Consider the following 12614-nt stretch of genomic DNA (forward strand, 5'->3'; position numbering starts at 1 on the left):
CCTTGTGACTCAATTATTCCATACTGTCATATACAAAGGTGTTCTCAGAATAGCAGCTGTGCCACAAATACGAAGCATCAGCTGTTAGGTGGAAGGAATATCATCTCTTCTTTTAGCCCATTACACCAACCTAGCACTGTACACAAGGCTGTACTGTGGCTCGGTAACAAAGCAGTTAAATAGCAAAAGAGCTTCCAGCAGGAATGCTCATTTTAGGCTGCCCTTTCCTTCATGGGGATGAAGGCTACCTGAAAGGATGCACAGTTGGAGAAGTTTATGGAGCCCCAGACACAAATCCAGTATCTAGCAGGGTGTACAACTTCTAAAAACAAAGTCCAGGACTCTCTCCATCTATGCTCAGTGTTATCTTTCAGCTTTGATTTTAAGCAGTTAAGCTTAAAATCTTTAAGCAGTTTAAGCATGGCAAAAAGTAAAACAGCATTCCCCTCTACACTATTGTCTTCCTTCCAAGAAAGCAGAAAAGAGTTCTTTGCTGTAAACGTTGGCTGCAAGGCTGAGAGGAGAAATGAGGACGTTCTACCATCGAGTGCTCCTTATAAATGATGAACCAATTTAACGGCAACTATAGCAAGAGAATCATATCTGTTCCTGGAGTTTTACAGATGTTCCATTTCACAGAAAAACACAGTAAGGTCTGAACACTGCAAACTGACTCGGCTCTAAAAAGAGGAAGCTCTTTAAAATTCTTTTTCCTATCAGTCTCAAATCTGGACAGGATTCACTGATGTTAATTTATGTGTTCCTGACACCCTGCGTACTCGCTAAGTGGAAAATGTTCACCTTTGATACAATGGAAATTAAAAGAGCATGGCTGGTGCATTTTGTCATAGACAGGACTTCTCCTGGAACACACGTGTGCCTGGGTGTTATGTGTGATGCAGCTGGCTGACAGGACTCAACTGCCAACAATTGTAAGATCATCAATCCTTCTTAGGACCAGAAGTAAAGATTATTAACAAACAACATGGTTCAGTCCTTCCAGTATCTTAATGAAATCTCCTCAGAAACCCTTATTTATGTGTTTCAGTTGAACCATGACTGACTTCAACTTTTTAATGCAACATGTGCATTTAGCTGTACGTGCTGGTGAAGTCACAACAACTATTCTGAACTAGGCAAGTTCTGGCTTTCCACCCTCACTTCATAGACTTTTTTTTTCCACAGAACTCACTCCAAACATTAAGAATTTAGACTGCATTTTAAAATTTAAAAGCTAAGAATTCAATTCAATTTAATTTAAAAGCTAAGAAACACCCCTTTCAACTGCAAAAACTCTTTTACCTCTTCAGTTACTTCTCTTTCACTGGACACCATTTCCTCTATTTATTAAAACTAGGAGGTAAAAGATGACCAAGGTACAAAGACATCTGGAGAAACAGAAAACAGCCTCCACCTTTTCAGACAGTTAACTGATTCTTAGTTCTAATCAACACAGAATGACCCTCACTTTGTGCAACTAGATCAATGAATAATTAATTAACAGAACAGATTCATTAAAAAAATAACTTCCCTCAACTTAATAACCATATCAGATAGGAAGTCTACCGTTACCTTCTTTCCCATCTGAGGAAGTCTATTCTGTTAATAAAGCAATCCCCAAGTTCACTTGAAATGAAATCAGTTCTTCTTATTTGGCACGATGTGGATTAACACGAATAATAACAGGCACATGATAAAAAGATGAATTCTAGATCAGCTTCACTCTCTGAAAATCTTAGTTGCAAAACCAGACTAATGTTACACCACAGGCTTTAAAATAAGTTTTACTTCTGGTTCAAGCTCTCAAATAAAAGTAACACAGCAAGGACACTTAGTTAAAGCTTTCCCATTTTTCTGCTTGATTGCAAAGTCACTCAAGATCAACAGACAGCTGGAAATGACAATTTTGATCTCTGTAGAACAAGACATTGATAGCTGCTCAGTTTCTTCTTCCCTTTGCCAAGTCTTCCACAAGAGAACTATAAAAGGAACTGTCTGAGAGAAAGAATAAGAGGCTATTTTGGGAGAGATGGTTTTGTACAATCATATGACAACACTGTAAATTTCTCCACCAATTATGTGGAGGGGTTTTTTGGCTTTTTTATTTTTTAATTCTGCTTATATATATGCTGTTCTCAGAGGAAGACATCTTTCTACTGAATCTCTTAACTTCCATGGGTCAGTCTCCTTGAACACACATACTCCATGACTCAGCCAATCTCCTGACTTTTATTAATGCCAAACTATGCATACCTCAGTTGAGTTTTAGGTGAAGCTAGGAATAGACACCAGTTATTTATATGTAATGGTTAAGCATGACACAGATAAACAGTCTAGCAGAGGAAACAAAGATATTGTTGTTTATACAAATAAATGCTGAAAATATCATAAATGAAGGAAACGATATGAGTACATACAGTTTATCCCTTAAGTATCTATTACTGCTGTAGTTTGATTTCCTTCTTATTTCTATTACTATTATTGACACTGAATTTCACAAATCTCCTGCTCCTGATGTTTGTCTATAGTACTGGCATTTCAATCTATCTCATCCCTTGCCTTATCCCTTCTTCACTGTATTGATCAAGCGATCGCTGCCTGCATACCTCCTGCTGTCTGAAAACTAACCCATATGTTACCTGATCTCTTAGCAAACTCTGAGTTCACCTATGCCTATACAGAAAGCCTCTGACTACAGAAGGCCACTAGAGTTTTAGACCAGATTGCCATTAAAATGTAAGTTATTCTTGTTTTCATAAAGGCAAGTATGCGCTCCCAGTTGGCTATTAAAATCAATATTGAACATGATTATTCTGAAAACAAAGCAACTACTATGTTCAAGTAGAATCAATTTTACTGCTGTAGAAGTGTATGAAGAGCATATTTTTGAATGAGATCTAAAGCCCAGTATATATTTTCAGCAATCGAGCACTAACCACAGAAAAATACAATGGAGGAAAGTTAGTACCAAAACCAGGCACATGAAACAGCAGTACTGACCCGTAGGAAGCAACAACAGAAAATCTTCCAAGTAATGAAGACTGAGTGGAAACACATAACTCACTGATGAGGAGTTTTGTTACAACATAACGCATAAGTGGATGCAATAGAAAACAAGGCTTTTCTGTTTTTTTTTTTTTTTCTAATTTTCAATGAAAATACAGTTGGTTTTATGTTTCAATTTAATAAAAACATCAGAACTCTTTTATAAAAATACAGAATGAATCGCCTTTCTCTATTCCAAATTGGGTCAAATTTAAAAAGAATTTGCTTGTCCTTCAGCCATCCAGGTTTTGTAATTACTAAGATCATCACGAAAAACAGGATAATACCAGCAAGCATAATTTTTAAATTAGAAAGAACGTATCTTGGAAGAAGATCCAATGGAAAAGAATCGATAAAAGAACTGGCAATAAGGTCTTCCTGTCCAAGATCCACTGAGAGATTTGGATGCTATTTTATAAAGTGCTTTTAACCTTTGAACAATATACAGATGTTCACACTGTGCTTTTGTATACTGTCCATCCAAAAGAAAGCCTCAGTCTCAAGGAATTGTGTGAAAGGCTGTTCGCATGAAATTTACAATACTGCAAAAGCTTTCAGGTAAGTCAGCTGAATAAATCTGTTTTGGTTTTTGTTCTACACACACATACTCTCACAAGGCCTTTGCAATCATACAGAGAAAATAACTCAGGTCTGAATGAGATATTTTTTATAAATAATGATCTGCTTCAAGCACAACTGATTCCCGAACCATCACAATGTGTAATGTCAGATCCAGTTTCCACGTCTCCAGAGTCAAATGCTGCTTGGAGAGCCAAGCAACTGTCACAGTCATTCTACCTACTCTATAATTTGCTGACAGATGTGATTCTCATGTTCTCCTCAACCTGCAGTTTTATTTACTATCTGGTACAGGCAGTAAATAGATTTTGGTGTTCCTTACTTCCAGAGGCATGCATTCATTATCCTTTGCTTGCCTCTTAATTACTAAGCATCAGGATTTATGATGTCTTGGAGATGTGACTCTGAAGACACTTATCTGTAGATGATCGGGCTCTCAGAAGTTAATTCCCATTAGGTGTTTTCTTCAAAGTTTCTGCAAGACTAGAGAAGGTGGGAAGTGCTATCAACCAAGAAGCCTTCCTGGAGTCATGACCAACCTGGAGGAGCATTGCAAAGTCTTGTAGACAAAACCAAGCTGACAGAAATGTACTTCCCGTATTAATAATTCACCCATAATAGCAAGATTTTTAGTACTGTAAGTAAAAAGCTGCTTTTTTAAGTGAAAAGACTGATAAAAAATAGCGTAGGTGGTCCACGGCAGCATTCAGGCAATGTATGCAAGAAGTGCTGAGTAGAGGAAGAAAAAGCCCTTCAATAAAAAATGTATAGGAAGATACTAAGAGGAACAAAGCAATCAAAGGCAAGCATGAATTGTTCTAAGCACAGAACACTGCCAGCAACTATCAGACTGGACAAGAAGTACTGCAGTTTCCAATGGAACATAGATTCTGATGTGGAGATGGATCATCTGCAGAATTTAGCCCAGAAATAGCTCACTCAGCTATTGCACAAGCATGATGGCACACTGTGAGCAGAAAAGAAAAAGAATTGATACTGGTATAGAGAAGGGTAGAAGTAAGCCTCCTGAGCAGAGAGAAAAAAAGTTTGGTTTAGCAGTGCAGATGTCCCGTGACAGGTTTTTCCCCATGATCTCGGCTACCTTCGATTAGAAGTGGGCATGAGGTTATTAGGATATTTAAAGCCAAGAGGAAAAAGCAAAAGCTGGGGAGGAGCTTATTCACACTTGATAGCTACAAATTTATTCTCAGTTGCAGTAAAATTGAATTACTTTGTGATATCAAGACCTCTGTTCAAAAAGACCACCACCAATTATTAATTAATAATTCTGTGCTTATGTTTCCTCAGGTACTGCAAAGATGCCAAGAATGGAAGAAGCTGGTTTGGCATACTATCACCAAAACTAGTTTCCTTTCTTAATTCCTAAGAGCAGTCTGAAAAGTCCCACACCAGCTGCGATTCTGTGAACTCACATCTCTAAAGACAAAATGGGATTAATCAAAACTCTGTGGGTCAGTGACATCAAAGTGTATGCTAATCATGAGCTGAAAAGAGACATTTTTCCAGTGGCATACCTTACCCACTGAAGGGAATGGTCGCAACTCAGATCTGCAGTTTTTGATGTAAATGCTCCTGAGGTTTTAGAACAATTCATTCATGCAGATTCATAGAAGTCCCAGAACATAACTGCCTGGAGATTTTCAATACTTTTAACCAGTATGCTGTCAGATTCCTACAGGCTCCTGATCTGCAGGGAATCACCACGTCTAATACATTTCTACTGTTATCTTTTTCTAGAACTTGTTCGCAAAAAAGTCTCATGAGAACAACGCCGTTAGTAGTAGTTGAGCTCAGTTACAAAATGCATCCAAACTTCACCACTGTTAGATCAAACAACTGGAAACGTATATTAGAACTGAAAAAACCAGTAAGATTCAATCAAATGAAAAAAATAAATCAGTATTACTCATGACTCGGGGCTCTATGGCCTATTAGTCTGCAATCTCAAGTTTTAAAGCTTTCCTTAAAAGGGAAGCTACGCTGTTTATAAATCTATCAAAGCATCAGAATAAACTCTAATGGAACAAAGGACTTTTACAATATTCAAGAAACTCAAGAAAACCTCAAAAACAAGACACATGACGTATTAAAGTGTACCTCCATGTGTTATGTGTTAAGCCCCTTCCACCTCCACATCTTTCCTTGACTATTCTTCTAGTCTGTACATTTTTAAGTTCCCACAGCTCTACCACGTGAATACGAAGCAGCAAGTGGCCTAGAACTGGCCTTTCAACTACCCAAGTAGAAATGAAACATTATTCACTGGAAAAATATCAACTAAGCAATTATTACTGCAATTTTAACCACCAATGAATGGCTGATTAGACAGCTGTGGGACTTCTATAAATGTATTTAAAAGACACCATAATAACATGAAATTGATTTTAATTCCTCATGTAGCACTAAGAAAACCAAAGCCAATTTTTAACTTTGATGCAGCTTTTAAAGCCTGCATTTACATCTATTTTCAGATGTGCATGGTAACACTCTGTGATGTGCACTCTGCTTTTGAGTCTGTGAAATGAGAACTCCTTATGAGTTAAATAGCTCCAGAGAACATTAGAATTGGCTATTTGGAAATGACAAAGTGAGTATATATTGACCACAAACTCCCTGTGCTATACTAAAGGAAGAGTAGCCAAAGATACAAACAACAGTATGAATAATGCATCTGCCAAAAGGCAAACTTTGCTCTGTATGTAACACTACTAAGATACATACTTACATGTTCTGCATGTTTTGTTTATCAAAAAACTTATCAGAAACAGGATTCTACTACTTTTTATTCCATGATACTAATAGCTGTCAAGAAGAGCCAGACATTCACAAACTAGAACCGATTCATTTTTTTTTATTTTTATGCTTATTAAAAAAAAGTCCACAGAAGGAACTAGCCATGTCAGTAGCAGTGGGTCCAATTTTGTTTAACTTCAGTGACCTGAATGAAGGGATAAAGTCCGCTCTCAACAAGTTTGCTGATGATACAGAAATGGGAGGAGTGGCTGACACACAAGAGGATTGTGCTACCATTCTACAAGACCTGGACAGACTGGAGAGTTGGGCAGGGAGGAACCTGATGAGGTTTAACAAGAGCAAGTGTAAAGTCTTGCACCTGAGGAGGAATAACTGCATGCATCAGTACAGGCTGGGGGATGAGCTGCCGGAGAGGAGCTCTGTGGAGAAGGACCTGGGTGTCCTGGTGGACAACAGGCTGGCTGTGGTGCACTTTGTGGCCAAGAAGGTCAATGGGATCCAGGAGTGCATTAAAAAGAGCGTGGCCAGCAGAACAAGGGAGGTGATCCTCCCCCTCTACTCTGCCCCAGTGAGGCCACACTTAGAATAGCTGTGTCCAGTTCTGGGCTCCCCAGTTCAAAAAAGACAGGGGTCTCCTAGAAGGAGTCCAGCAGAGGGCCACAAAGATGATACAGGGCCTGCAGCATCTCCCTTGTGAGGAAAGGCTGAGTAACCTGGGTGTGTTCAGCCTGGGGAAAAGAAGACTGAGGGGAGATGCAATTAATGTTTGTAAATACCTGAAGAGAGGTGGGAGGCAAATGGAGAGGCCAGGCTCTCCTCGGTGGTGCACAGCACAGGACAAGGAGTAACTGACTATAAAAACTGAATGTAGGAAGTCCAATACAAACATGCATAAGAACTTTCTGGTAAGTGTGATGGAGCAGTGGAACAGGTTGTCCTGAGAGGCTGTGGAGTCTCCCTCAATGGAGATATTCAAGACCTGTCAGGATACCTAAGTGTGCAACCTGTCGTAGGGTACCTACTTTAGGAGGAAGGTTGGACTTGATCACTTGAAGACCCTTCTAACCCCTGCAATTTTTAAATCCTGTGTGGAATCACTGAATGAAATCACCGTTTTCCATCTTTATCTTCATTTGAAAACAAGAACAGACACTTCCTGAAATTCGTGACAGACACAGTAAGCAGAACATTTTGGTCACGCAAATAACTGTACTCAGTACAAAGCTCAACAGAAAAAAAAACTGCAAGGATTTTACAAGTTGTCTACAGGATAGAGGGATTCAAGTTATTTTCACCAAAAGTCAAAGAAAGGAAATTTTACTAGAAACATTCTTAAAAAAGTGTACATTCCATAACAAGCAAAATTTGAACATTCACTTTGATCAAGTTACAAAAATAGAACCTATGAGCAGATCAAGAAGAGAGAGAATGGCCACAGGGTCCTGGAAAACTGTCTAAAATTTGTGATTGCAAGGCAATCAGCCTATATAAGCCACCCTAATTGACACAAAGCTCTCCATGACAGATATTTTAGGAGTACAAATTAAAATAAAATCTTTACACTTCTCAAAAATATGTACGCTTGTATTCATATTTTTAATTTAAATTATTATACAAACATCATCCTTCCAAGACCAGGTGCTAGATATTTGCTATAGCCTTGCACACATGGAGTGGGAAGCTGCTCTTCTGAATATTTTAGCTTTATGAAGTTACTTCATCACTTTCAGTGCTGCTCATGGAGTGAAAAGCAATGAGAACAGAGGACATATCTAAGTTTATGAAGGAAGGTCTGCAATATTGTCTGGATATTACTTGAAAGTCCTAAGCCCAGATCAGACGCAAACCTAACAGTATTCTATAAACCTGACTAAACAAGGCTATGACATTAGCTACATTTTATTTGGGGGAAATATCTGACTCATTATACTTGTCTTCACAGCAATGAGATGTGCATGAAAGCCACATCACAGCAGCGTGTCAGCAAGAGTGTCAGTAAAGTAAGTAGCACTTCTGAAATACCTCTGATATAGAGGAACAGTTCTCAAATTTTCACAAAGATCAGCTCAATAAATGACAATCTGTCTTGACAATGCTGAGAAGAACAAAATAAAACAGTGACAATGAAAAAACACTGAACAAACCACACAACCAAACAACCAAAAAAATAACAGACCAAGACAAACTCCAGGCTAGAATAACAGGTTGATCAAACCGGCCAGACAAAAGTGAAGACACTGTTAAATACAGCAAGCCAAAGATATTCATAATGAGATACACTGTTTTGTGTGCTTTGCTTTTGCTTACATGTAAAACCCTGTACATCTCTGAATTAACAGAATATCACTTCTTATTACTTGAGTGAAAAGAAAACGTAGCAGAACACAAAAGTTCCAGTGTAAATGCTGTAAAGAAATACTGCTTTTGCAAAAAGTAGATATAAACTCTAACATATACCCCCAAATCTGCTCTGGTTCTTTAGCAGTTAGTGTAGAATCTCTTAAAGAACACTGTTTAAAAAAAAAAAAAGATGAGCGACAACCAAAAACTTCAACTGAAAAGGTTGACAGAACAGATGGCAATTTACATAGATAGCTATCAAATCATTTCTAATTTTCCATCCCCACACATTTTTACAAGTTCAGATCAGAAGAAATAAACAAAAATGACCATTAAAAGATGCTTTCAAAATCAAAGATATTCTTCCACTTTTAAGCTTTGAAGCTTTAGGCTACAATAAAATCACTAAAAAGACCCAGTTATTTTTCTGATACAGCCTCTAAGATGATTTAAGCATAGCAGTTATTTGACTCCCATACCATGAAGTTCAAATCAGGCACTTATTTAATCTGGACCCCAAAATATATCTGAGTTCTTTGTCACTCTACAGTACGACCATTTCAGACTCAACTTAGCTGCTTTGGCCAGGGAGGCAAAACATTCACAACTGCTTCCAGACAGCTAAAAATGACAAAATTAAGCTGAAGTCCTATTCTCCCCTTTCACTGGGCGGCACATACTGACGATCATGTGTTAAGTGTGTAAGTTAAAACAAGCAATCTAACACACTGAGAACTTTTTAAGGCTGTTGCCAAGACATGGACTTTGATGAAATCTAAGGTTGACTGATGAGAAGAGTTGGTTTACTAACCAAAACAGTAAGAAATATCTGCTAACAGAGGCTTCAGTTTCCTTTTTCTTATTACTGGTTCTTCCTTGGAGAAAGCAGCAGACATAGGAAATAACTGTGTCCTGAAAGCTTACCTTCTAGTAAGTCTCTGGCCAGACCTGGTTCTGCCCCCGTGGACCGAACAAAGTCTGACAGGACTGCATCCATATCAAGAGTCATGTGATCATTCAGAGATGCTGCCAGGCATGAGGCAGCAGTAGGACTCACCGACTGGCTAGAAGGCATCCATCTGCCAGGGAGAAAAAGAAACAAGTTATGGAATATACTCCAAAATGAAGGAAATTGTATTCTTCCTCTCTTCATCAAACAAAGCTAACACTAGAACATTCAAGTTATGACATTAAGCAGCATTTATCATTCATCTCGGCCTTAGCCTAGAAGCTTTTGATCACTCACGCCTTCTTCCTGGTTTTCTTTTTTATTACTTTTTGATATTCCATGTTTATATTCATTTTTCTAATCTGCAGCTTCGAAGAAATTCTGCTGCTCTATCAAGCTAAATACAGGCACTGTACATTCAAAATGCAAAGACCATATTGTCTGTACGGACAGAAATGCTCATACACTGAAGTTTAGCAAATATTTAAATGTTTTCCTTGAGTTCTTTTGCTTCACTAATGGCTAACACACATAGGACAGAGCTCAGTATTTACTCTTTTATTTGCTTCCCCACTACCACTTCCATGGTCTTCATTAACTAACTTCCTAGATTTGTGACTAACGTGGTGTTGATAACAATCTACGTTTGAGCCATTGCTAAGAAGTGCTAACACAGCACGAAGGCCATACTTTTTTCCCACCTTGCCCATCCAGAGGTCGGAATTATGACAGCTGATCCCAGCACACCAAAGGGGCATTCCATACTACTTAAATGCCATGCTCAGTAATAAAACTGGAGGAGAGTCTTTCTGAAGTAGCTGTTGCCTGGAGACTGGCTAAGCATCAGTCTGCTTGTGGGAGGCGGTGAGTGATTGTCTTTGCGTCAGTTGCTTCCCCCCCCACCTCCTCCATCCTTCATTTTAATTAAACTGCCTCTATCTTGATCCATGACTTTTTTTCTCCTATTTGCTCTTCCAGTTTTATCCTCTATCCCTCTGTAGGGCGAGGGGAACAGTGACAGAGCAGCTGGTAGGTGCTTAGTTGCAGGCCAGGATTAGCAAATTCAGGGCTTGTTAACAATAGCGAACAGCAACAGTGGAAAGTAATGTTTTCTTTGTGTGGGAGAATTATAAAACAAAACTAAACCTTAGGCCATTGCATTTGACCCTTGTAATGCTGCCATATCCCAGTGCTCTAGAAACCATCTCATTAAGACAACTAATAATTGTATTTTCCCCTCCTTCTCTCCTTTCCCTCACTTTGTGAGGAAATGAAGAATGGCAACTCCCTCCTCTCCTCTACAATAGAGGCCTCCTGCCTTGTTGAAATAGCCCTTTAGTTTCCTGGATAAAGCTGTGTAACCAGAATGCTCACATGATGCAGAAAGATTACAGCCGCCATCCAGGTAAAGGGGATTATCACCTGTCTTCTCTGACACTGATGTACTGAGGCCTAATCAGGAAGGACAAAGTCATCAGCAACTCAGATCCATCCCTAAGGGCTGGAGAGACAGATACACTCTATTAAACAGAACCTAACATCCATACAAAGAGACCAGAAGAAACCACACCTTAGAGATTTCTGCAGTAACTAGAAGTATGAGACAAATCTTAACCAGCAAGAAGGGTGCATAAGCTAGAAGAACTTGCTGCAGGTGAATGATAAGAAAAACATTAGCAAATCTCAGATTCTAATAACCCTGACTCATTAGCATTGAGTCTATAACTAGTGATTTAAAACGCACTGGCTGGGCAATCAAGTGCTCTCGTTATATGTGGGGGCTAGACTGTGCCCATCAGCCTAAAGAAGTCAGTTCATGAGTCGTCTCAGTATCAGCTTTATTTCAATATTTTTCGCATGAACAGACATCCTTTTGTCATCCAAGGACAGGACCAACCTCTGCATTTATGACATCAGCAAACACCTCAGAATTGCCTCACAATTACACAACCATTTGAACCCACTCATTAACCACAGCAGCAGAAGCATGTTATTTTCAATCAATTCCAGCAAAAGTTAAGAAATGAAGATCTTTTCTACACTGAGTTATTTTTGGTAACACAGAAGGTTCTCTGGCTACATGTAGAAAACTGGTTTCACCCACATGCCAATGGCTGATGAAAACATGTAAAAGCTGGATATGGCACTTGCTGCTTTCCTGAGAAGCAAGAATACAAATTGAATAGTATCTGTTATATATCAATAAATAGCTTTACAGCTAGAAAAACAATTGAATTCTGTTGGGCAATGAGACAGCATCAAACCAGATCTCTCAAATCCATGCCAGTGTGAGGAATGCTCTAGTTGAATGCATCTTCTGTGCTTGTGCACTGTACTACATGTAGTCCCTAGCATCTGAGTCCTCCAGCAGCGCTTAGAACACCTGCACAGAAACATCTATGCTATTTAGCTCTTTTTGGTACTCATTAGACCTGAATTAACAACACAGCCTGAAGTAGCAGTGTTTTTTCAGACAGAATTGCCTAAAAAATGGAAGGGTCGATGCAGAAACATGTTAATGAACTTTAAAACTGGAAGACAACTAAGACCAAACCATCACAGATTACCTGAAGTAACAGTGCTTCATCATTATGGACTACTTAGAGATGAAATAAAGCATGCAGAGATGCACTGACTGTATCTGGACTCCTGCTCAGTTTCCTAGAAAATTCCGAATTTCACCTGTGCTGCATTAAATACACCCAAAGCTGTGAGAGACAACTAAAATTCCTGCTATGCATGCAACTCAACAGTGGCTTGCTATGGAAACTCTTTTCTCATATACTGGCAAAGCCTCACAAAGTCTCTAAAACATTGTGAACTGGATGTGGTACTACTAAAAGCATAAAAATTAACAGTTCTATTTTAAAAAGTCTCTAAAAATCAAATACTAGGTCCTTTACTACAGCAATACTTTGTTGTTAGA

The 12614-nt window shown here is 38.7% G+C and overlaps 1 protein-coding gene across 3 annotated transcripts in view; it reads right to left on the reverse strand.

Moving 5' to 3' along the window:
* Positions 1-12614, reverse strand: part of OTUD7A (OTU deubiquitinase 7A) — a 99672-nt gene that overhangs the window by 27288 nt on the left and 59770 nt on the right. For all 3 annotated transcript variants that reach the window (XM_065733506.1, XM_065733504.1, XM_065733505.1), the window contains exon 5: positions 9664-9818. In XM_065733506.1, the coding sequence (XP_065589578.1) occupies positions 9664-9814 (151 nt within the window). In that variant the 5' untranslated portion in view covers positions 9815-9818. The remainder of the gene's footprint in view (positions 1-9663; positions 9819-12614) is intronic.

The sequence above is a fragment of the Cyrtonyx montezumae genome, unplaced genomic scaffold (genome assembly GCF_038088225.1).
Source record: "Cyrtonyx montezumae isolate F1298 unplaced genomic scaffold, pur_monq_1.0 scaffold_17, whole genome shotgun sequence".
Lineage (NCBI taxonomy): Eukaryota > Metazoa > Chordata > Aves > Galliformes > Odontophoridae > Cyrtonyx > Cyrtonyx montezumae.